The 24,580-nt window shown below is 44.8% G+C and overlaps 1 protein-coding gene across 1 annotated transcript in view; it reads right to left on the bottom strand.

The window, feature by feature from the left end:
- LOC147124270 (A disintegrin and metalloproteinase with thrombospondin motifs 19-like) overlaps positions 1 to 24,580 on the bottom strand; it is a 719,202-nt gene that overhangs the window by 37,697 nt on the left and 656,925 nt on the right. The window contains exon 21 of the mRNA XM_085984458.1: positions 23,746 to 23,898. Coding sequence (XP_085840584.1) covers positions 23,746 to 23,898 — 153 coding nt within the window. The remainder of the gene's footprint in view (positions 1 to 23,745; positions 23,899 to 24,580) is intronic.

Below are 24,580 nucleotides of genomic sequence, written 5' to 3'. Positions count from 1 at the left end.
TGTTGCACAAAGTCAAAATTACCCCCAAGAATTTGAAGTGAATAGAACAGTCCAATGGCTCATCTTAAAAAGAAATGGTACGATTCTGATGGCACAAACCTCTTTCAGGCATAAATACTACATGTAATTCTTTTGGCAAAAGTAAGTTTCTGGACATAACACATTATCCATAAGGCAACAGCTGTGGAAGAGAGGGTACTGAGCTGAGAGCATTGCTCCAGCTGGCCCCAGTGACTGCGAAGGGCTTCTTGACAACTTAGAATTGTCATCATAGCATCCTTTGGGTCACAAAGCATGCAAGAATGGAAAATGTGCAATCCAAAGGGCTGCTCGGCCAAAGTGTAATGAGACGCCAATATCTTCCCCAAAGAATGAGATAATGTACTGACCAGAATAAACTGGTTTAGTTGCAAAAAGCTTGTAATACATCTCTGCAACATCCAAAAACTGAAAGATATTCTCATGTGAGCATTACATGATTCTCCAGTTCTAAGCAGTGTTTCAAACAAACAGACAGTTGAGGAGAGGAAGGCAGCAGTTCATAAATTTTTGACAGGGAAATATGGTATGCTGATGATGCTGAAGTAACAAAATTTATAATATGCTAGTTGATCTCTCTTGGCGTTGCACAAGGAAGTCAAGATCAAGTGTAGTCTTCAGGTGAAGCAGGGTTAGAGGGTGGGGGGATAAATGGAACAGGACATTCAGTCTCCATTTTAAAGTCATACATTCTGTTTCTATTTCTGTATTTCCATTATAAATTCCGACGTCCACATTTACAACGGAAACTTCCAAAGTGAACTTGTTAAGCTGTAAATTATACCATCCTGCCAGTAGTGATGCTGCAGTGCTCCCACTGGGGGAGGATATAATTGCAGTTTGATAGATTTACATAGGCAATTTCCATTATAAATGTGGAAATAAGCGGCAGTAATTTCCGTGAGGGCTCCCTGATCGTCCACTGTAACTATGTGGAAAGCTCAGAGGAATTAAGTGGCTATTTATGCCGCTTCTCGGAGTTTTTTGCTGATCCTCTGCCAAAGTCATGGTGGAATTCTTACCCCAAGACATATAATGAAAAACGTTGACAGGGAGTGCACGCAGACGGAGAATTTTAAATATATTATAGTTATACTTGCTTTTATACAGCCACGTGTTATGTACAGACATTTCAAAGTGCTTCATACACAATAAATTACTTTGGAAACTCATCCAGACAAACAAGGCAGCCATTCTGCACCAGCAATGTCACACAAATAACAATGAAATGAATAACGAGTTAATCATTTTGCAGTGTTAGTTGGTGGAGGAATGTTGGCCAGAACACCAGGGGGAGCTCCCTGTTCGTCTTCTCTTAGTGCCGAGAGATGTTTAACATCCACCTATACAGACAGACAGAATCTTGGTTTAACATCTTATCTGAGGGATGTCATCTCTGACAATGCAGCACTCCTTCAGTCCTGTACTGTCTGCCCATTTTATATACTTAAGTTCTAATGCAGGCTTCAACCCACAATCTTCTGACCCAGAGACGAGTGCTACCATCTGAGCCAAGCAGACGCCCAGTTATTTGGAGGAGTAACATTTTCTTGGTCCTAATTGATTAATTATGTAGGCGCGCTTTAAAAAAATGCTATGGGTAAATGCATGCTTATGCTATATTCGACCGACAGTCTTAATTCTGTAAAATAAGTTAGTTTTATTGTATTCTGCGGCAGTGTAAAACATCCAGATCTTCAACGATTGAAAATAACTTAATTTTATTCTATTTTAAGATTAATAGCGTTAAGGATGATAATTTAGTGACAACTCTGCAAATGATTACAAATCACTGTACACTAAGTACATCCATTGGAATTGAAATGTGGAATTGAAATGATACACTTGTAATTATTTGAATATGATTGATAAATGATTCATAAATGTAGTGCACTGATTCATATGATTACTGCATTAGGTATTTACTTGATCCAAACGTATGTCTACTGGAGCTGCTTTGAATCTCTTCACATTTGCCTGTTCAGTGTTTTTGACACTAACCTAAATTCTTTTACCAAACAGGCATTAAAATAACCCTGTGCAACAAAGAACACTCAACTAATTTCAGTTTGAAGTAAATTTTTAAAATGTTATAAATAATGCTGCAAAGCACTGGATCATTTCTTGGCTCACAAGTTCCTGGTAACAGGTTAATTCCTCAGGGGCATTATGTGGAATTGTAGCTCATTTGTCCCAATAACTGGATATACAGATTGCTCAGCAGGTGGCACAAGCTGCACAGCTGTCTTGGTTTCCAACTTGGGAATGAGGGCGTGTGGTGATCTTGGGAATGAGGGCGTGTGGTGATCTTGGGAATGAGGGCGTGTGGTGATCTTGGGAATGAGGGCGTGTGGTGATCTTGGGAATGAGGGCGTGTGGTGATCTTGGGAATGAGGGCGTGTGGTGATCTTGGGAATGAGGGCGTGTGGTGATCTTGGGAATGAGGGCTGGGAGGTTTCAGATGTGATGAACTTGAATGTTTCTATGCTGAGGGAGTTGTCAAAAGTCAGAACCTCTTACCTCAGCATGCAGCGCTCATGCATTGTGTGTCATCCTTTAAAATGCAGGCACAGTAATGGCAAGAGTCAAACCTCGATTATCTGTCACGATGGAGCACTCCCTGCTCCTGCAAAATCATGAAAATGGGTGGAAAATTGACAATCCCATGTTTTTTTGTTTTAAACTTGGTTGTTTACCTGAGCACTGGTAGCTCCGATCCCCAGATCTGAAGCCCTGACTCCTGCTGAGCTGCCAACCCGCCCACCCATGAAAATTGAGCAGATAATAGAAGATGCAAATAAAGGGACTGGGATAATCTAGGGTGCCATGATGAAGGTGCATGCTTTGAGGGGTATCTACCGCTATCATGACACTGCGTCATGTCAGGTCACAGACAACTCAGAGTGCTTAGTAGACAGTGAACCGAGCTCTGAAGACTGGTGCTAGTCAGGAAGACCTGAGACTTCATTGCCACCAGACCGTCACGCATCTTTTAGGTTCATCTTTCGTGTTGCTGCCGATGTGTAAACTGTGTGTCAGGAGCCGGTAGCACTTGGACAATATAAAACAGCTTCAGACATTACAATAAGAATTATTCTTTAATAATCATTTAACATAGTAAACTATTATCTTGTGCACTTTAGAAACCATTAAGGCATTTAAAAAAAAACTGACATTTGCTGCTAACCAGTTTCTTTGTGTCGTGCTATCAAAAAGGATCTCAGCTTCTCGTCCAATACCTAAAACTCAGATGTAAAATGTATTCGTAGCAGACAAGAAAGTCTCAAGAAGGAGAGTAGTTTGGCTTTCTAAGAGATTCGAAATAAGTGGCTTGGTCACCATTTGGATTGACATTGGGCTGAATGGCCTTCCTCATCTGTATCTATCGTGCGATCGTCCACATGCTGAGTTGCTGGTCTCAGCTGTCCCAATGAAGGAGATGCTGCACTGAGGCCAGGCACTTCTTTTTAGGAAGAGAGGTATATCCAGAGGAAGAACCGCACTGGGTGAGTCCTGTTTACCTACTGGTGACTGTTTTCAGAGTGGCGTTTAGGGAAGGCAATACTGCAAGGTAGAGGAGGGGAGAAAAGTGTTTTAAAAGGGGGATTCTCACACTTTGATATTAAAAAGTGTTGTGTATGTACCTTTAAGAGAAGAACTGATTCTATACTGCAGTGACCACCCCTGTATATAAAGCCATAGCAGGCTTCTGTATTTCAGTCTTGAGTTCCCCTCTGTTCAGTAAATACCTGTTTTACTGTTCTCCTGCAGTCCGAGTATTATTGATACCCGGACACTACATTGGCGACGGGTAGGTTCGAACTCACCTGCAGTACTGCATCACCTCACGGGGATCTTTTCCCTGAAGAGAAGCTTCTTGGAGGTCGAAGTCAGAACGGCGGGCGTCGACCGCGTGCAACCGCCCAGGGATCCATCGGAGAGTTGCAGGGGAGGCTGTGGAGAGCTGGGCCTGGCTCCCCAGTCGAGGTGTTCCAGCAAGTCGTGCTGGTAGCAGGTAGTGCGCTGACCCTTCCAGACTGCGGCGGGCTCAGGCTCGATCGAGCGGCTCTGCAAAGGGGCCATGCAGCGTTGTCGGGAGGAAGAGAGAGAGAGAGGGTGGAGCGCACAGGGCGCGGTCGGTGCTCAAGAACCGGGCAGCGTGGAGAGGATAGAACGAGGGGAAGGAAAAGTGATACGCGCCAAAGCCGCGCGTCGCCGCCATTACCCTGTAGAATGCTAGGAGTAGCGTGGCAGCAAGGGGAAGAAGGAAAAGCGTGGGAGGCGCCATTTTATTCCATTGGGGAAGAAGGAAAAGCGCGGGAGGCGCCATTTTAAATCACTCAAGATGCCGAAGAGTGGCAGTATCACTGCTTTCGACAACGAGGTAGAAGACTGGACCACGTGTGTGGAAAGAATTGCAGTGTACTGCGAGGCAAATGAGGTGGCTGATGGAAAGAAGGCGTCGGTATTATTAAATTTGATGGGCGCGAGAACGTACGGCCTATTGCGGAATTTAATTACCCCAGCTAAACCAATGGAGAAAAGTTTTGAAGAGATTGTTAATATCTTACAGGAACACCTAAACCCTACACCGCTGCTGATAGCAGAAAGATTCAAGTTCCATAAAAGAAACCAGCACAAAGATGAGAGCAATGCTGACTATCTTACGGAACTACGCAAGTTATCGAAGCACTGCCAGTTCGGAGCAGGACTGGCAGACATCTTACGGGATAAGTTTGTCTGCGGGCTCCAGAGTGAAGGAACCCAGAAACGACTACTTTCGGAAAAGGACCTGACGCTAGAACAGGCTTTCAGCATGGCAGTATCCTACGAAGCAGCAGCACGGGGAGCTGCGGAAATATAACAGAAACCACAAGAATACAGCGCTAACGAAATGGCGTATGGAGCAGAAAAGTGCTATCGCTGCGGCAGAACAACCCATGAGCAGAAGGACTGCTGGTTTAAGGACAAAGTATGCAGGCAATGTGGGAAAATGGGACACATAGCAAGAGTTTGCAGGTCGGGAAAGAAAACCAACACTACAAGAACTACTAAGGAAAAGTACAAGAAAGTAAAGAAATTGACAGACAGTAGTTCGGAAGATCAGGAGAGTGATAAGGACTCCGGGAGCAGGAGACTAAGTTGTCTAAAGTTACACAACGTGATCGCAAAGGAGGATCACCGAACCATTTGGGTCACCCTCATGATAGCAGGGTCCCCAGTAAAGATGGAATTGGACACAGGATCAGCCCTAACTGTCATGAATCGACGAGACTATGAGCGGCTATTCTCACACATACCCTTGAAGGACACGTCCATTGTATTGAAGACATACACGGGGCAAAAAGTCTACCCCAGCTGAAAAATAAGGGTGCCAGTTGAATACAACGGCAAGGAAACACAGAAACTGTATCTATATATACTACCAGATGGAGGACCACCATTATTGGGACGTGAATGGATCCGAAAAATACAATTGGATTGGCATTCCATTCAGGCGCTAACTGTGACTGATAAAAAGGATGATGATGTCACACCTGGGCGACTGTCAAAAATTCTAACTGACGCGAACCAGGTGTTCCAACAAGGGCTTGGGACTCTAAAAGGAGTAACGGCAACGATAAAAATCGAAGATAACGCAAACCCAAAATTTTTTAAGGCCAGACCGGTACCTTACGTGATCCGCCCAGCCGCTGAAGCAGAGCTGGAGAGTCTGGAGCATTCGGGTGTGCTGTCCAAGGTGGACTGGAGCGAGTGGGCCACACCCATCATTCCTGTAATGAAGAAATCATTGAGCAGCACGCCTGGGAAACCAAAGAAGGTTCGCATCTGTGGGGACTTCAAGGTAACTGTGAACCCAGTCCTGCACACAGTACAATATCCACTTCCACGGATAGAAGATATTTTCGCCTCACTTTACAAGGATTGATCTGGCCCAAGCGTATCTACAAATGGAGGTGGAAGAAGCGTCTAGGAAATACCTCACGATAAACACTCACAAGGGCCTTTACCAGTACAATCGACTGGTATTCGGGGTAGCATCAGCCCCGGCTATTTGGCAGAGGGCGATGGAACAAGTCCTGCAAGGGATCCCGGGGACCCAGTGTTATTTGGACGACATCCTGGTTACGGGCGAAAATGACAGTGAACACCTTGCCAACCTGGAGCAGGTGCTCACGAGATTACAGGAATATGGGCTACAAGCCAACCGCCCCAAATGCGAGTTCTTCAGGAGACAAATCTCGTGTTGTGGCCACATGATTGATGAGGAAGGGTTGCATAAGTCGCCGGACAAGATTGAGGCTGTAGTCAAGGCTCCAGCACCGGAAAATGTGTCGCAACTGAGGTAGTTCTTCGGGTTGGTGAACTACTACCATAAGTTCTTGCCGAATTTATCTACAATTCTGCACCCACTGAACGCCCTACTGCAAACTGGAGTAACATGGAAATGGAGTGATGAGTGTAAGCGTGCCTTTCAGAAATGTAAATGCCTAATCACTTCAAAAGAAGTATTGGCCCACTACAATCCAACACTACCGATTCGGTTAGCATGTGATGCGTCTCCCTACGGCATCGGAGCGGTGCTATCACACAAATTCCCTGACGGTTCAGAGAGGCCAATAGCCTTTGCGTTGCGCTCGTTAACCTCAGCCGAGCGTAACTACGCCCAGATTGACAGGGAGGCCCTCAGCCTGGTGTGGGGGGTGAAGAAGTTCAATCACTATCTGCACGGGCAGAAATTCACCCTACTGACTGATCATCAGCCCCTGGTCTCCATTTTTAACCCAAAGAAGGGCGTTCCGGTGATGATGGCGCAACGGCTGCAAAGATGGTTACTTTTTCTAGGGGCACATCAGTACGACATAGAATACAAGGGTACGAAGCAGCATGGAAACGCTGATGGGCTGTCGCACCTACCGTTGCCTACGGTAGAGGAAGCACCTGCAGTGGACCCTGTTGAGATATTCCATTCGACCATAGTCGAATGTCTACCTGTTACAAACTCAAGTATAGAGAAGGAAACCCGAAATGACCCGACACTCTCTCGGGTCTATGATTTGACGGTGAAGGGATGGCCAGCACATGGCGACTCACTGTTGCCAGCATTCTCGCCAAGGAGAGAACAGCTGTCAGTGTGCCGGGGGACCTTGATGTGTGGATCCCGAGTGGTAATTCCACCCAAGTTGAGAGATAGAGTGCTCAATGAGCTTCATGAGGGTCATCTGGGAGGGGTAAAAATGAAGAGCCTAGCCAGGGCATTTGTGTGGTGGCCGGGAATCGATAAAGAAATCGAGGATATGACCAAGAGATGCGCAGGATGCCAGAAGGCCCAAAACGCTCCACCACAGGCCCCGCTACATCCATGGGAGTGGCCCTCATCTCCATGGCAATGGGTACACATTGATTTTGCTGGTCCATTTATGGACTCAATGTTCCTAATCGCTGTGGACGCCCATTCGAAATGGCCAGAGGTCATCAAAATGTCCTCCACCACCACGGAGAAAACTATTGCAGTCCTACGGACCATCTTCACCAGGAATGGCTTGCCAGAACAGATTTGCTCCGATAATGGGCCACAGTTTGTGTCAGAGGATTTCTGGAGGTTTCTGAGGAATAATGGGGTGAAGCATTACACATCTGCCCCATATCATCCAGCCACAAATGGATTGGTTGAGAGGTTTGTTCAGACCTTTAAAAAGGCCATAAAGGCAATGCATAATGATGACATACCACTACAACACAAGGTGGATAATTTCTTGTTTGCTTACCGGAATGCGACACATGCAGTCACCAACCAAGCTCCAGCCATAATGTTCTTCAACCGAAGGCTAAGATGTCGCCTGGATTTGCTCAAACCAAACATAAGACGAGATGTTGAGGATAAGCAATTCCAGCACATAAATGAGAAGCCAACCAGGAGCTTCAAGATAGGGCAACCAGTCTTGGCCCGCGGCTACCGAACAGAAAAATGGCAGCCAGGCACGATATGCACACAGCAGGGACCACTAATGTACACAGTGGACGTTGGAGAGAGCATCGTGAAACGCCATGCTGACCAGATTCTAGAGTCACAGGAACAAGCCAAACCCATACCACGAGCAGGTGCACCTGGTAATCAACCCGAAGTACAGATTGCATCTATCTCAGAAGCAGTGGTATTGGAAGCTGACGAACCAACCAATGACAATGAGCCAGAATCAACTCCGCCGCAAGAACAGGATACTCGAGAAAGGCGCTATCCAGTCAGGATCAGGAAGCCTCCTCAAAGACTGAACTTATAAATGATTATTTCAGTTGATGTATATAGTACAGAGAAAATTGTAATTGTACTTAGTTATTATTTAGTTGTTAAATGAATGTTATGTACTGTTTATCTAAAAGGGGAGGAATTGTTGTGTATGTACCTTTAAGAGAAGAACTGATTTGATACTGCAGTACCGGCAGTGACCACCCCTGTATATAAAGCAATAGCAGGCTTCTGTATTTCAGTCTTGAGTTCCCCTCTGTTCAGTAAATACCTGTTTTATTGTTCTCCTGCAGTCCGAGTATTATTGATACCCGGACACTATAAAAAGGGATGGTTCACCGAATCATTTCCAAGGATAAATTTGTGAGACTCCATACTGACATGGCCTTGCAAGCAGCCAGTGCATATTTAAATCAATGGTTGCAGAATCAAGGATAGTTTGTTTGCAGTTTACTGATCTGTGCTGGCTATGTGCAAGACTTGCTGGTGGTGTGGCATCTTGCAAAATTTACTCTGTATTTTTTATTTCCTCTTTTTCCTGCTACTTTTGTAACCATCCTATCCCTCCCCTTTAGATGTTGGCTTCAAGTTTCTTACCTCTATCTGCATGAGCACTAGTCAGGCAGAGCATGCCCAATGTTTGCTCCACCTCACCTGAAGCCATATTTGCAGGTTCAGGTTATTACATTGGAACATAGGAACATGAGTTGGCCATTCAGCCCCTCGAGCCTGTTCTGCCATTCAATTAGATCATGGCTTCCATTAGCCTTTTTAATTATTTTTTTGTACCTGTCCACGAGCTTTTAGTGATTTCTGTACTTGGACACCTAAACCTCTCTGCTCAGCCACAGTTCCTGTTCTTAACATTTAGGAAATACTCTGATCTATTTTTCTTAGTGCAAAGTGGATGACCTCACACTTCCGCACATTGAACTCCATCTGCCACTGTTTTGCCCACTCACTTAATCTATTCATGTTCCTTTGCAACTTTCTGCTCCCATCTACAATATTTACTGTGCCACCTAACATGGCATTGTCAGAAAACTTGGATATACGGCTCTCTATTCCTTCATCTAAGTCATTTATAAAGAGTGCTCTGAGTTTGGGTAAGTGTGAGAGTTTTTTAATTGTTATTTCTCTTTAAATCATTCTTGATAAGATTACTTAAGCAGTTTAAGTAAAGGGGAAAAGTTAAATATTTGGGATTCTGTTGGTTTAAGAAGAGTAAAACAAGGTTACACTGCAGTAGGAGTAAATTGGCACAGCAGGCAGTGGAAACCAGTTTTCTAACCAATCAGCAGGGGTGACTCATTTGGCTGTAAACAAACAAACAGTATAAAAAGACCAGTCCTAGTGCGAGCAAGCGCTGAGTGCGAGTCATCAAAGAGTGCTGTGAGTTTGGGTAAGTGTGAGTTAGGGTAAGTGGGGTGTAAGGTGCTCTTTTCAAACTTTAACTCTGTGGGTTGTAGTTAATAAGGCCTTTCTGGTGCAGAGTGACTGTTGGTAAACCATTTAACTGGTGTAACTAGAGGGTTTGATTTAATTTAAATCCAATTAATTAAAGGGGATACTAGCATCTAAAATCGGGCAGAGGGTGTCCATAACTAACAATAAAAAATTTAATTAATTACATAGAATGGAGCAGGTGATGTGTTACTGTTGCGAGGTGTGGGAGCCGGTGAACCCCATTGAGGCTCACGGTGATTACGTCTGTGACAAGTGTCTGCTGCTACAGGAACTCCAGCTCCGTGTTGATGAGCTGGAGTCTGAGCTTCAGACACTGCGACACATCAGGGAGGGGGAGAAGTACCTGGACTTTGTGTATCAGGAGGTGGGCACACCTATGAAGTTAATTAATTCAGATGAAGCCCATGGTCAGGGACAGGACGGTGTGACTACGAGTGAGGCAGGTACGGGGATCCAGGAGGTAGAGCTGGAGGAGCCGCAGCCCTTGTTCTTGTCCAAAAGGTTCGAGGTTCTTACTCCCTGTGGGGACAGGAGCAGGGACTGCAGGGAGGATTAGCAACCTGGCCACAGCACCGTGGAACGGGGGGCCATTCAAGAGGGGGGAGTAAATAGAAATGTTGTAGTGGTAGGGGATAGTATTATTAGGGGGATAGATAGAGTTCTCTGCAGCCGAGAGCGAGAGTCCCGAAGGCTGTGATGCCTACCCGGTGCCAGGGTTAAGGACATCTCCTCTGGGCTGGAAAGAAACTTGCAGTGGGAGGGGGTGGATCCAGTTGTCGTGGTCCATGTTGGTACAAACGATGTAGATAGGACTAGGAAGCCGGTTCTGTTAAAGGAGTATGAGCAGCTAGGGGTCAAATTAAAAAACAGAACCTCAAGGGTAATAATCTCTGGAGTAAAAGGTAAAGTAATAAAAAGGGCAAAAGCAGGAACCAAGTGTCACAAAACATATTTGAAAGTTCGCTATCTGAATGCATGTAGCATTCGTAACAAAATAGACGAGTTAATGGCACAAATAACTACATATGGGTATGATCTTGTGGCCATTACAGAAACATGGCTGCAGGGTGACAATGCCTGGGAATTAAACATACCAGGTTATTTAACGATCAGGAAGGACAGGCAGGAAGGAAGGGGAGGTGGGGTGGCTATGTTAATAAAGGAAGGAATCACTGTAATACAGAGAAATGATATTGGGTTAAAAGATCAGGATAATGAAACAGTTTGGGTGGAGGTAAGGAATAATAAGGGGAAAAAAGCACTAGTGGGCGTAGTCTATAGGCCTCCGAACAGTTGCAACTCTGTTGGACGGAGTATCAATCAGGAAATAGTTGAGGCTTGTAATAAGGGAACATCTATAATTATGGGGGATTTTAACTATCATATTAATTGGACAAATCAAATTGGGCAGGGCTGCCTTGAGGATGAGTTCATTGAGTGTATTAGGGATGGGTTTCTTGAGCAGTATGTAACTGAACCGACCAGGGGGCAAGCAACCTTAGATCTGGTCCTGTGTAACGAGACAGGATTAATTAAAAATGTCCTAGTAAAGGATCCCCTTGGAATGAGTGACCATAACATGGTTGAATTCCATATTCAATTAGAGGGTGAGAAGGTTGGATCTCAAACAAGCGTGCTAAGCTTGAATAAAGGAGACTATGAAAGTATGAGAGTGGAATTGAGTAGAGTGGATTGGGAAAATAGATTAAAGGATAAGACAATACATGATCAGTGGTGTACATTTAAGGAGTTATTTTACAACTTCCAAAAAAAAAAAATTCCACTGAGAAGAAAAAGGGTGTAAAAGAAAAGACAGCCATCCGTGGCTAAGTAAAGAAATTAAGGATAGCATTCGACTAAAAACAAGGGCATATAAGGTAGCCAAATCTAGTGGGAGGATAGAGGATTGGGAAAACTTTAAAAGACAGCAAAAAATAACAAAAAGATTGATTAAGAAAGGGAAGATAGATTATGAAAGTAAATTAGCAAAAAATATAAAAACAGATAGTAAGAGTTTTTATGCTTATATAAAAAGAAAAAGGGTGGCTAAAGTAAATGTTGGTCCCTTAGAGGATGAGACCGGGAAATTAATGGTGGGAAATATGGAGATGGCAAAAACACTGAATGAATATTTTGTATCAGTCTTTACAGTAGAGGACACTAAGAATATCCCAACACTGGACAAACAGGGGGCTATAGGGGGGGAGGAGCTAAACACGATCAAAATCACTAAGGAAATGGTACTCGGTAAAATAATGGGACTCAAGGTGGATAAATCACCTGGACCTGATGGCTTACATCCTAGGGTCTTGAGGGAAGTGGCGGTAGGGATTGTGGATGCATTGGTAATAATTTTCCAAAACTCCCTGGACTCGGCAAAGGTCCCGGCAGACTGGAAAACTGCTAATGTAACGCCCTTATTTAAAAAGGGCAGTAGACAGAAGGCTGGAAACTATAGACCAGTTAGCCTAACATCTGTGGTAGGTAAAATTTTGGAGTCCATTATTAAGGAGACAGTAACAGGACATTTGGATAATCATAATTTAATAGGACAAAGTCAGCATGGTTTTATGAAGGGGAAGTCATGTTTGACAAATTTGCTGGAGTTCTTTGAGGAAGTAACATATAGGGTGGATAAAGGGGAACTAGTGGACGTAGTGTATTTAGACTTCCAAAAGGCATTTGACAAGGTGCCACACAAAAGATTATTGCTTAAGATAAAAAATCACGGGATTGGGGGTAATACTCTGGCATGGATAGAGGATTGGCTATCTAACAGAAGGCAGAGAGTTGGGATAAATGGTTCATTCTTGGACTGGCATTCAGTAACTCGTGGTTTTCCGCAGGGGTCAGTGCTGGGTCCCCAACTCTTTACAATCTATATTAACGATTTGGAGGAGGGGACCGAGTGTAACATATCAAAGTTTGCAGATGATACTAAGATGGGAGGGAAAGTAGTGAGTGAGGAGGACATAAAAAACCTGCAAGGGGACATAGACAGGCTAAGTAAGTGGGCAGATATTTGGCAGATGGAATACAATACTGGAAAGTGTGAGGTTATGCACTTTGGCAGGAAAAATCATAGAGCAAGTTATTATCTTAATGGCAAGAAACTGGAAAGTACTGAAGTACAAAGGGATCTGGGGGTCCTGGTGCACGAAACTCAAAAGGTTAGTATGCAGGTGCAGCAAGTGATTAAGAAGGCCAATGGAATGTTGGCTTTCATTGCTAGGGGGATAGAATATAAAAATAGGGAGGTATTGCTTCAGTTGTACAAGGTATTGGTGAGACCGCACCTGGAATACTGCATACAGTTTTGGTGTCCATACTTAAGAAAAGACATACTTGCTCTCGAGTCAGTACAAAGAAGGTTCACTCGGTTAATCCCGGGGAATGAGGGGATGGACATATGAGGAGAGGTTGAGTAGATTGCGACCCTACTCATTGGAGTTCAGAAGAATGAGAGGCGATCTTATTGAAACATATAAGATTGTGAAGGGGTTGTATCGGGTGGATGCGGGGAGGATGTTCCCGATGATGGGTGAAACTAGAACTAGGGGGCATAGTCTTAGAATAAGGGGCTGCTCTTTCAAAACTGAGATGAGGAGGAACTACTTCACTCAGAGGGTGGTAGGTCCATGGAATATGCTGCCCCAAAAAGCTGTAGAAGCTACATCATTACATAAATTTAAAACAGAAATAGACAGTTTCCTAGAAGTAAAGGGAATTAAGGGTTACGGGGAGCGGGCAGGAATTTGGACATGAGTCTAGGTTCGGATCGGACATGGCCCTGTGGGTATCGGAGCGGGCCCAGGGGCCGTGTAGCCTGATCCTGCTCCTATTTCTTGTGTCTAATTCTGTTAGATTCAGGAGATGGTTCTGTGATAGTAGATTGGCGGTTAGGATCAGATCAGCCATGATCTTATTGAATGGCGGAGCAGGCTCGAGGGGCCAATTGGCCTACTCCTGCTCCTATTTCTTATGTTCTTATAGTGAAAAGCTGAGGCCCCAGTACAGCTTCTTGGGGGATTCCACTAGTCACATACTGCCAATTGGAGTACATACCCATTATCCCTACTCTCTGTCTTCTACCTAACAAATTTCCTACCCATGTCATTAGGTTGCCTCCAATTCCATGCGCTCTCATTTTTGTTAACAATCTCTTATGTGGAACCTTATTGAATTCCTTCTGGAAGTCCATCTACATAACACCTATAGACACTCCCTTATCTACCTCGTTAGTTAGCTCCTCAAAAAATTCAGCTAGGTTCGTTTGATATAACTTACCCTTTACAAATCCATGCTGGCTCTTTCCAATCAGTTCATATTTGTCCAAATGCTCAGTCACTTTGTCCCTAATAACAAATTCTAGTAACAGACATTTAGAGTAATAGGCCATTAATTTCCTAGTTTATCTCTCCTGGAGTGACATTGGCAATTTTCCAATCCAAAGGCACAATTCCTGAATCAAGTGAGTTTTGGAAGATGAATGGAGCATCTACAATTTCCTCACCTACCTCTTATAATACCCTGGGGTGGAAACCAGGGCCTACTAGCTGTTGTCCAAAATCAGCAGCTAGAATGCCTCCAGCCCTGAAGATCAATTGAGAACCTGAAAAAGGCCACTTACCTTTTTTGGGTCCCCTATGGCCTTGTAGAATACCCCTCTCAAATTATCTGATCACCCCTGCATTCTGTCTGGTGTACCTGCAGGAAAATGAGTAGGGAGGTGCCATTAAGTTCCTCCCTCCTCATTAGCATAGCTGCCCTGTGCCTGGTCCAGGTGTAAGTACTCCATCATCAACAAAGCTTACCCTTCACTTCAGGGGATAACCTGGACATCCCTGGGCAATGCGAAAAGGATGAAGACCCAGCCTCACAGGCCTCCACCCGCTTTCCCTCTGCTTTACGCCCAGGAATTTAGCATTCCTGGATACATAGCTGAGGAAAATCTGCCTCATTGACTATTGTTGGGTGTGGTTCCATGGGCAGAGGAACTCTCTGGTATCTTGCCCAAAGAACCATTCTTCCTGAGTGAGCCTAGATATTGAATGCCACCAGGTTATATTTATATTTTTGTTGAAAAACATTTGTTTTATTATATATTTAAGTATATTTTCAATAATTTCTAAATAGCAACGTAGATTCATTTTCACATGACATGTAAACTTTGCATGACTGCATTCAAACTGAAAAAAACCCCCACTTCTGAGGTTATGTAGTTGAACAAAAATGTAAAACTAACTAAACAATCATTTGCTACTTTACAAACTGCAAATGGCACAAATGTAGTTCTTACGTAATGTGTGAGCAAATCTATATTTGTTGCACCCTAGAGATATATATGCATCTAAAATGCTGAAAACATCAATGCCAGCTAACATTTATAGTTAAACAGCTTTCAAGTATGAGGGCTGTAATTGTCTAAACATGTGGTTAAGCTGTTCCTGAAGACAGCTCAGCCATTTGATTTATCTGCCAAAGCACACTTTAAAAAAAATTCTTCTGAGGCTGCTAGAGATTTGGAAATATAAAATGTATGCTGCGAGTGCTTTCTCATGGCGAGAAACTTCCTGCACCTGACTTACTGGAGGTCACTCACAAGGTCAGAACGCTAAAACAATAATTTCACCAGCAGACAGCTTGCACTTTGATAAGTGAAGTTGTTTAAAAGGAAGTTTGAATAGTTAAATAGCCCTTGTCCAATTTAAGGGAATTTGGCATTACAACAACTTGCCAATATAGCGCCTTTAACGTAGTAAAACGTCCCAATGCACTTCACAGGAGCACTATCAAACATTGACACTGAGCCACCTAAAGGACAGATGATCGAAAGCTTGGTCAAAGAGGTAAGTTTTAAGGAGCATCTTAAAGGAGGAGAGAGAGGTTGAGAAGTTAGGGAGGGAATTCCAGAGCTTAGGGCCTTGGCAGCTGAAGGCATGGCCACCAATGGTGGAGTGAAGAAAATTACCATAGAATCATATAGCACAGAAGGAGGCCATATGGCCCACTGTGCCTGTGTCAGCTCTTTGAATAACTTTTTTTTACTCCTTTTATAGTGGCTGAATTCATTTTGCTTTACCAGTTGCAAAATTCTTTTGCTGTCTCTAAGATTTGCTTGCAGTCCAGCTGAGTCAAGTTGGGCGAGGGAGAATCAATAATAATAAAGTAAAACAATTATGTGTTTCTTGATTAAAGCCTATTGATGCAGTTAACGGAAGAACAAAGGTTATATTTAGGCTTCATGGTGAGACAGTTCTGATTCACTTTGGCAGGGTATTGATGGAATATAAATTCTTGGCCATAATTCTGTGTACATTGTTCCATCAGGAAGGGGCACAGAGCAAGTGCCTGACACTTCTCCAGAGATTAGGCGGTCTGATAATAACGCAGAGGAGGGTTCTGAGTGGGGGTGGGCGCAATAGTGGGTGCGAAACCTGGAAGATGTTTGGACACGTGGAAATGTCTGGTTTCAACATGGATACCTCATTATCATTTTACTTCCGGGTTTCGTGTCTCCAATGCGCATGAGTGGGCGTGACATGAACCCACATGATGCGATCTCAACTGGATTATTTAAAGGGCCAAAAGAAAATGTGGAGGAGTTGGGAGCATTTGTAAAGACACGGAAAAATTCAAACATGGAGTTAGGACATTCTAAGGCTGTGCACCGTTTCAACAATGCCTCACTTGATGTACTGCTGGGTGCAGTAAGGAGGTAATATTCCCAAACAAAGGCAAGAAGAAACCTGCTCAAAAAGGCATGGTTAGAGGTGGCTGAGGAAGTTTGCAGTAGGAGTGCCCCATACCTAGATCCAGTGCAGGAAGCGGTTTAATGAACTAACCAGTTCAGGAAAGGTGATCACAGTTGCAGATTCACCTACGTCCTGAAGTGCACCCACCCTCTCTCACACTGTCTTGTCAAGCGTACTCCATCACATCACTCGTCATACCCACTTAAGTTTCAAGAGCACCCATCATTCACTTTCTATGCACTTCCTCACATCCCCATTTACTGACTTCTCTGACCATTTTCCTGCCACTCACCCCAATCTTTATGCAATGTGATTTTTTGTTTTATTCGTTTATGGGATGTGGGCATCGCTGGCAAGGCCAGCATTTATTGCTCATCCCTAATTGCCCTTGAGAAGGTTGTGGTGAGCCATCTTCTTGCACCGCTGCCATCCCTGTGCCACCTCAGTCAGCACACCCAATTGTAAACACATGTCCTCAAATGCATACCCCCACCGAATGCACTGCATTCATCGGGTGAACACATGCCTCACAGATCTGTCATTCCCTCTTGCAGGAGAAGAGAGCACAAAATACAGGGAGAAGGAGGACAGGAGGTGGCCTGCCACAGATAGTGCAGCTGACATCTGCAGAGGAAGAGGCCATGGAGATCAGTGGCATATCTACGTCCTTGACCATCAGAGATGGAGAGACTGGGACTTTGCAGCTGCCTGGTGACAGCATTAAATATTTCTGGCCCACATCTCATACAAGACTCAGTCGTGTTGACTTGATTTCAGCAAAAAGTAAAATATGACCATCTTAATTATGCTAAAAAGCAACATTTATTCATTGCCATTACTAATTCATATCCATCTCTTCTCTCCTCCTGGACCATCAAGCGAAAAACAGCAGCTCGTGACCCATCCGGACGATGATTCTTCAGAGGAGCTGATTCCTTCTGAGGCTGCACCGTCACAGGACACATGCTTACCAGGCACCCGCGCAGAAAAGAGCACCTTGGTGGCTCCTCTTAGAATTAGTTGTGTTTTCACCTGGTGCATCACAGATCACAAGTGAACATGAAAAGAGATGGCTGGATTTTCTCAATGGGGAGCTTTTGGAGGCGGGACTCCCAATTGTCGGGTTTTAGTCCCGCCTCCATCGACTTGTGGCCAACCCACGCTATTTTTCCTTGATTGACCTTGATGAGCCCACCTAGCGGGTTACTGGTGATGTCAGCGAGTGAAGTTTCATCTGTCAAGAGCTTTTGACAGATGAGATGTCAGCGTTTGACGGCTCTGTGAAGCTGTCAATCACTGACAATCTGTCTCTAAGTTGAGTCCTTCCACTCAGGCTCAGTTAGCGAGCTCTCCAGACCAGAAAGCAGAGGCTGCAGCTTTTGACAGTTCAGCGGCCATTTTGCTTTCTGTGCCGGTGAGCTGAGGGACTCCCGAGACCTGAAGGGAGGAAGCCTGGAGGCAGAAGTAAAGGTAAGTAAAACTTATTAAAACACTTTATACACACACCTCATACACTTACCTCTGCACACATGCACCCATTACTCACCTGCACACCGGACATCTCGGCCCCTCCGACCCCTGCAGACCCACGGCCTGTCTCGCTGATCCTGGCGATGTTCAGAGCCATCAGGAAGCCCACACTTCAGGGCTGAAAATAGGGATTCTCAAAAAAATTGGCACTAATCCCCTTCCCGCCACGAGGAGACGGGACCTGGCGCGGGTCAGGCACCCGCCTCCTGGGAAGATGGCATGGAGGCGGGTTGGGGGCAGGATGGGTACCCGTCCCCAGATTCTGCCATTTTCCCGGCAGTCCTGCCTCCAAACCCGCCTCCCCAGGGCTAGCAAAATCACCACAGCTGTCCCTACCAGCACTCTGGGGGAGAGTCCAAGACAGAAGGTGTACTCCTCTCCAAGCTCTGCTCAGCTGGACATAGATGCTGAACCTGGAAGTCATCAATGAAAAGGATAATCATAGAAGGGCAGCAGCAAATTTGTGAGGTACTAGCAGTCCTGCCACACACTGTCTACAATAGCAGGCAGGTTGGAAATGTCCAGCTGAAGCATTAGTGGATTGATGTTGCAGGCCATTGCAAGGATGTCGTCCATAGATAGACTGGCCTCCTCTGTGGAACTTCAATCACAGCAATCTAATCAGTCCATGCAGGCCATGACGACGGCCATGCAGACTTTGGATGCCAACATGTCTGCCTTCTAAAAACAGGATGACAGATATCTTAATTGAGGGGGCATGAAAGTGGAAACTCCACTCAAAGTGCTCCTACGTCTTACCCATTCCCCCACACTCAACCAGTACCCAACATGCTTCCTCGTGTCCCGCTGGCTGAGTCTGCACTTGCACAGATGCAGTCTTTGGCGGGGCTCTCACGGACTCCAACACCCAGAGGTTGTCAGCCAAGAGCATCACAAAAGTCAGAGTAACCTGACACAACCTCTGCTGAAACCACGGGGGTTACACCATGTAGGAACAGTAACATAGAAACATAGAAGAGGAGCAGGAGTAGGCCATTCGGCCCCTCGAGCCTGCTCCGCCATTTAATGAGGTCATGGCTGATCGTCCAAATTCAGTACCCTGTCCCTGCTTTCTCCCCATATCCCTTGATCCCTTTAGCCCTAAGAAATATATCTAACTCCTTCCTTCTTGAATATATTTAATGAATTGGCCTCAACTGCCTTCTGTGGTAGAGAATTCCACAGGTTCACCACTCTCTGGGTGAAGAAATTCATCCTCATCTCAGTCCTAAATGGCTTACCCATTGAGAAAGGAAAAGAACAGCTTTGTAGTTCACAAAGGGTATGTACATGGGTGTTTTTGAAAATGTTTCATTATGAAGTTTCCTTTTTTTTTTAAAATCAACTCGCATAAAATGTCTTATTTTGCACTGATTTCCCTTGTTGACTAGTGTTACCTGCCAAGTAACAGTTGACCTTTTCAGTTGCTTGGTAATGATGGAAGATGGTTGTGGTGATTGAAGGTCAATCATCACAGCCCCAGGGCATCACTGCAGGAGTTCCTCAGGGCAGTGTCCTAGACCCAACCATCTTCAGCTGCTTCATCAATGACCTTCCCTCCAACATAAGGTCAGAAACGGGGATGTTCGCTGATGACTGCACAGTGTTCAGTGCCATTCACAACTCCTCAGATAATGAAGCAGTCCATGCCGGCATGCAACATGACCTGGACGACGTTCAGGCTTGGGCTGATAAGTGGCAGGTCACATTTGCGCCACAGAAGTGCGAGGCAATGACTATCTCCAACAAGTGAGAGTCAATGGCATTACAATCGCCGAATCCCCCACCATCAACATCCTGGGGGTCACCATTGACCAGAAACGTAACTGGTCCAGCCACATAAATACGGTGGCAACAACAGCAGGTCAAAGGCTAGGTATTCTGCGGCGAGTGTCTCACCTCATGACTCCCCAAAGCCATTCTACTGTCTACAAGGCACAAGTAAGGAGTGTGATGGAATACTCTCCACTTGCCTGGATGAGTGCAGCTCCAACAACACTCAAGAAGCTCGACACCATCCAGGACAAAGCAGCCCGCTTGATTGGCACCCCCTCTACTACCTTAAACATTCACTCCCTCCACCACTGGCTTACTGTGGCTGCAGTGTGTACCATCTACAAGATGCACTGCAGCAACTCGCCAAGGCTTCTTCGGCAGCACCTCCCAAACCCGCGACCTCTTCCACCTAGAAGGACAAGGGCAGCAGACACATGGGAACACCACCACCTCCAAGTTCCCCTCCAAGTCACACGTCATCCTGACTTAGAAGTATATCGCCGATCCTTCATCGTCGCTGGGTCAAAATCCTGGAACTCCCTACCCAACAGCACTGTAGGAGTACCTTCACCACATGGACTGCAGCGGTTCAAGAAGGCGGCTCACCACCACCTTCTCAAGGGCAATTAGCGATGGGCAATAAATGCTGGCCTTGCCATAAAAACGAATTTAAAAAAAAGTGAAGACATGAATTGACGGGATCCAATTGGTGGATGTGGATCGAGTGGATGGTTGGTTACAGGACAGCTTTGTGTCAGTGGAGTGGGGGTGGGGGATGCGATAGTTACTTTGGTCCAGTGAGTGACTAACTGAACCTTTGGGCTGTTAGGGAATCCCTGGCATTGCAAACAACAAGGTGAGTGGGTGGTCAGGCATTGTGTGCCCCATCTTCATCATCCTCCTCCTCGCCCTCTTACTCCTCTCCATTGAAATCCTCATCAAATGATGAGTGATGAGCGGGTTGTTCCTCCTCCACCTCCAGTCCTCGGTGTTGTGCTATGTTGTGCAGAACGCAGCACACCACAATTATCATAAAGACATGTTCAGACACCTGAAGTGCATCTTGAGCATGCCGATGGCTTGCTCTATGACGCAACTGGTTATCATTGTAGCGCTCTTGGGGTTCCTCATGGGGTTCCTCAGAGGTGTCATTAGCCAGGTTTGAAAGGGGTATCCTTTGTTGCCTAGCAGCCACCCCTTAAGGGTACTTCCAGGTATGAACTCATCGGGGTTGTTGGACTGCTGCAGTATGAAAGTATCATGGCAGCCCCCAGGGAATTTAGCGCAGACTGGCATGAACCTTTTCTTGTGGTTGCACACCAGCTGAACACTGTTGGAATGAAATCCCTTGTGGTTGATGACTACCCCTGGTTTATCTGGAAGTGCTCGGATTGCCACGTGCAATTGATGGCACCCTCTACCTGTGGGAAGAAAGTCAGAGACGTAAATCCGAGTGCCCGCTCAGTCATGGTTATTGTCATCACAGGGGAAGTTTACATAACTGCTAGCTCTGGAAAACAATCCCATCCATCACCTGCCTTATGCATTTATGTGCAGCCGACTGATATATCTCCGGTTGCGCCCCGGAAGAAACCAGAGGCAAAGATGTTGAGGTAGTGACTTTCACAACCACTGGTAATGCGTGGCCACCAGGTCCAACAGGGAGCAGGTCTTCTTCTAGGAGGCTGCAGAAGTCTGCGACCACCTGACGTGACAATCTCAGCCTCCGGAAACACAGCTCCTCCGAGAGATCAAGTATGTTGAGCCTTTGTCTTTACATCCTGTTAAATGGGTAGTGCCTCCCGCGAACTCAACGCCTCTGTTACTCATTTCTCTGGTGTCCATCTCTCTATTGTCCAGCTCTCTGTTGCCCACCTACAGCTCCCCGCACAGCATACCCTTGCTGCTGCTGATGTTCTTCCTCCTCCGAAGTCCAATCTAAAGCAGCCGTGACACCACCCATCCTGATGTTCTGTGTGTGAAGACCTCCAAACTGTACAAATAAGTCTCTCACAATAAATAGTCACCAAACCATTTCCCAGAGGGAATTGAGAAAGTAGCTGTGAACAATGAGCCTTTATTAATCTCTGGACTCCTGACCTTTAACCCTCCCCATGAAGTGCCGCTCAATCTTGCCTCCGTTTTAATGTCGAGTTTCCTGAACCCCAAGAAATCGGTGCAGGAGGTGTTAAGTTCAAATCGCGGCGAATATCTCACTAAAGCACACTAATTTAAATATTATAATTACTAACCCGCCTCTCCAGAGGAGGTTACTCACACGCACCCAAACCCACCATGGTTCAACAAGAGGTTGGCACGTTTACGGCAGGTTGAGTTTGGGTTTTAGATTTTTGCCAATTTAACACCCCCCCCCCACCCCCAACCCTCTCACACCCCTCTGGGGATGGAGGGGTTTGGGGTTAAAATTCCTCCCATGGAGGTAAATTGGAGGGAGTGATGCAAACCATCCTTGGATAGAGCACTTCCAATATAAAATACTCCCCAAGCTTGGTAATGCTAAAAAGTAGCACAAACATTTTCTACTTGGACGTATTGAATTTTACCAGCTTGGACATCTCCCAGTTGGCATCCAGGACAAGCCCAGATGCTAATCTGTGGGATTTCTAATAGAGCCACTTGCCAATAGGTCTCATTACTGATGCCAGCTGAGTGGCTCCCGGCTGTGTTGGAAGAGCTGATGTGGTGGGAAGAAAATTAAGTTAAAAAATAAAACTGCCTACAAAGTAGGAATGGTTTCCATTTTTGGCACTGCCTACCTAACTGGGATGATTGTACTTTATACTGAAAGAACTCCCACTACACTTACCTTATTTAAGAGTGGCAGAGGGAGTATCTCGGAGTACACCACCTTCCTGCCCTCAAAGCTGGGGATTGGCACAAGGTTTGAGCGGAAGTTAAAAAAAGTTGGAGAAATTTGTAGTGGAGGCACAAGAGACTTAAGGCAATAATATTGTAATTGAAATAAAAACAGGAAATACACAGCAGGGCAATTAACCTCTGAAAGGAAAAGGTAGTTTAATATCTAGAGTGCAACTCTCCATCAGAACACTTCTGGTGAAGTGCCCACTTGAAAGGCTAACCTCTTTTCTATTTCAAATATTGACTGACCTGGGCATTTTTGATTTCAAGCATTCTCATTTTTTTTCCCATCAATTTATCCCCTTCCTTCCTGAAGATGTTGACTTGTTACAAGGTATGGTTCCATGGAATTCGACTTGCACAATTGACCATTCTTCATGTGTGAGCCTCGATAGTGAGTGTTGGTAGTTTAGGTTATTCAACTGTGGAGGCATCATAACTGAGCCCAATCTAGTTCTCACCCAATGGTTAAATGGTGCACTACCAGCAGCGGGTCCTAGATAATCATCCCTCGCTAATTTTACTCTCCCTAACCCAAGACAAGGTTAATTATAGCTCCCCTAGTGCCTCCCTAATTGAGATTAGCTAACTCAGAAGACTGCGGATCAAACCTTGGACTTTCTTAGTCTGTGGTTACTGATTGTATTAACATGACGAACTGTTGGAGGTCCCTTATTTATGATTTTTATGTAAAATATTTAACATTAATATATTATGCTCATTAATTCTGTATGTATTCTGCAGAAAGGGGCTAATCAGCCAGAGGCAACTTGACCAGTGTTAGTTTAGTGTTCAGTTACTTTACCTCTTCAAAAGACCGTACATTCTCTACAAAATCTGCATTCATTCTGTTTTATTTCAAAGTACCCCTGTAGAAGCATAGCCAACAGCAGTCTCTGACCTACTGATCTATACCAGACAAATTATTGTGTTAAAACACTCACATACTTTGTGCCATCTCATGCAGCCGCAGATAAAAAGCACTGAATAAGGTTAACAATCGGACAGGAAAACTAAACAAAAAAGGCAGATTTACTGAATATGTACCACCTTAGACCAGTCCCCTGTTCTCCAGACGTAGCATTTTGAATAATCCTCACAGTCTTCTGCTTCCTTTGGGCGTGTTGATAAATCGCATTTCTTGCGTGGATTGGTGCACTTTATCGTTCGATGCCGAGCCCCCTTGCCACATTTTACTGAACACTGTAACGCACATCAACATAAGGATATAATTTACAATAACATCACACCCTATCCAACATTGCTACAGATGTCGACACAGCGTTCAACTCATCTGTTCCTAAAAGTCTCTAAAGGAAACTAAAACTCTGAAAACACACGACACAATGATCAGAAGAAAGTGATAAATTATCAAGCAAATGTCAGGATTTTGTGACAGCTGTTTCTGTTGAAATCTGTGTTCATTTATATCCACAGGTGAATTACGTTGTCTGCATTCCTAAACTGAGTTGACAGTAAATCATACAGCTTAACTACTCTGGACGAAACCTCAGTTGGTTCTAGCAATAGGTATCTTGTCTCAATTTATCTTTCCCCATAAAATTTGACATGCCAATTTATTGCATCCTCAAACTGCAGATTTCTGTGCTTTGGTCAACATAAAATTGTACAATGCCGAGCACTGATTTTTTTCCTTTTCCTCTCCTGAAGATGCTAACTAATGTTGGGATTGTGGCCCATTGACAATACAATATCACCATTTTATTTCTTATACTATTACAGTCTATTGGGAGAAGGGTCAGCTTGTTAGGAAGTTTCCACATTAAAGTTTGTCGATCAGACTAACTCCTGTTCGAATAGAGTCATCTAAACTGAGGAAGGAGAATGTAAATAACTGATAGAAATCCATATATATTGCATTTAC

This window comes from Somniosus microcephalus, chromosome 1 (assembly GCF_052327205.1).
Source record: "Somniosus microcephalus isolate GS21.2 chromosome 1, FLI_Smic_1.0, whole genome shotgun sequence".
Lineage (NCBI taxonomy): Eukaryota > Metazoa > Chordata > Chondrichthyes > Squaliformes > Somniosidae > Somniosus > Somniosus microcephalus.
The sequence above is the reverse complement of the archived record's forward strand: the minus strand, read 5'-3'. Positions and strand labels throughout refer to the sequence as shown.